This window comes from Fulmarus glacialis, unplaced genomic scaffold (assembly GCF_000690835.1).
Source record: "Fulmarus glacialis isolate BGI_N327 unplaced genomic scaffold, ASM69083v1 scaffold13428, whole genome shotgun sequence".
NCBI classification, from domain to species: Eukaryota; Metazoa; Chordata; class Aves; order Procellariiformes; family Procellariidae; genus Fulmarus; species Fulmarus glacialis.
In genome coordinates, this window is record NW_009229004.1 from 30,131 (window position 1) to 30,622 (window position 492).

Sequence of the window (492 nt, forward strand, 5' to 3'; positions counted from 1 at the left end):
CTAAAGGCTATAAGCTGAAATTAATTGTTTGTTTCAAAGCTGAGATACTTAAGATCACCTCGTTAACTTGAAATGTCACTTAGCACACGCTATGCTTCTAGTAGGCAAGGCACTCGGCCTCCTCACAGGATCAGCAGGGAGTAAGGGGTCTGCGTTTTCCACGCATAGCTTTGCCCAAGTTTTTAACAAGCTGCCACGGATAGGCAAACACCCACGACTCGAGGCAAAACTCACCATGGCATTTTTCTTCATTTCTTGCCTCTTCAGCCTCCTGCCTTCCCGCCGCCTGTCCTTCTTCAAGGCTATCGCTACCTCCTTCTCCAAGTCAGCGCTCTCTGCTTCAGCCACCTCCCCACCCCGCCAGCTCTGCTTCAGGTACGCCGCAAACCCGTTGACGTCTTCGTTCAGATAGTCCTTCTTCTTTTTGTTCTTCTTCCTCCTCTTCCCTTGCTCCGTCTTCAGCGAGAGAGGGCCCGAGCGGCCCTCCCGCCC

General features: G+C 52.2%; 1 protein-coding gene across 1 annotated transcript in view; it reads right to left on the reverse strand.

The window, feature by feature from the left end:
- ZCCHC9 (zinc finger, CCHC domain containing 9) overlaps positions 1 to 489 on the reverse strand; it is a gene marked incomplete at its 5' end in the record, with an annotated part of 5,429 nt that extends 4,940 nt beyond the window's left edge. The window contains one exon of the mRNA XM_009583693.1: positions 235 to 489. Within this exon, the coding sequence (XP_009581988.1) occupies positions 235 to 489 (255 nt within the window). The remainder of the gene's footprint in view (positions 1 to 234) is intronic.
- Between the last annotated feature and the right edge of the window lie 3 nt (positions 490 to 492).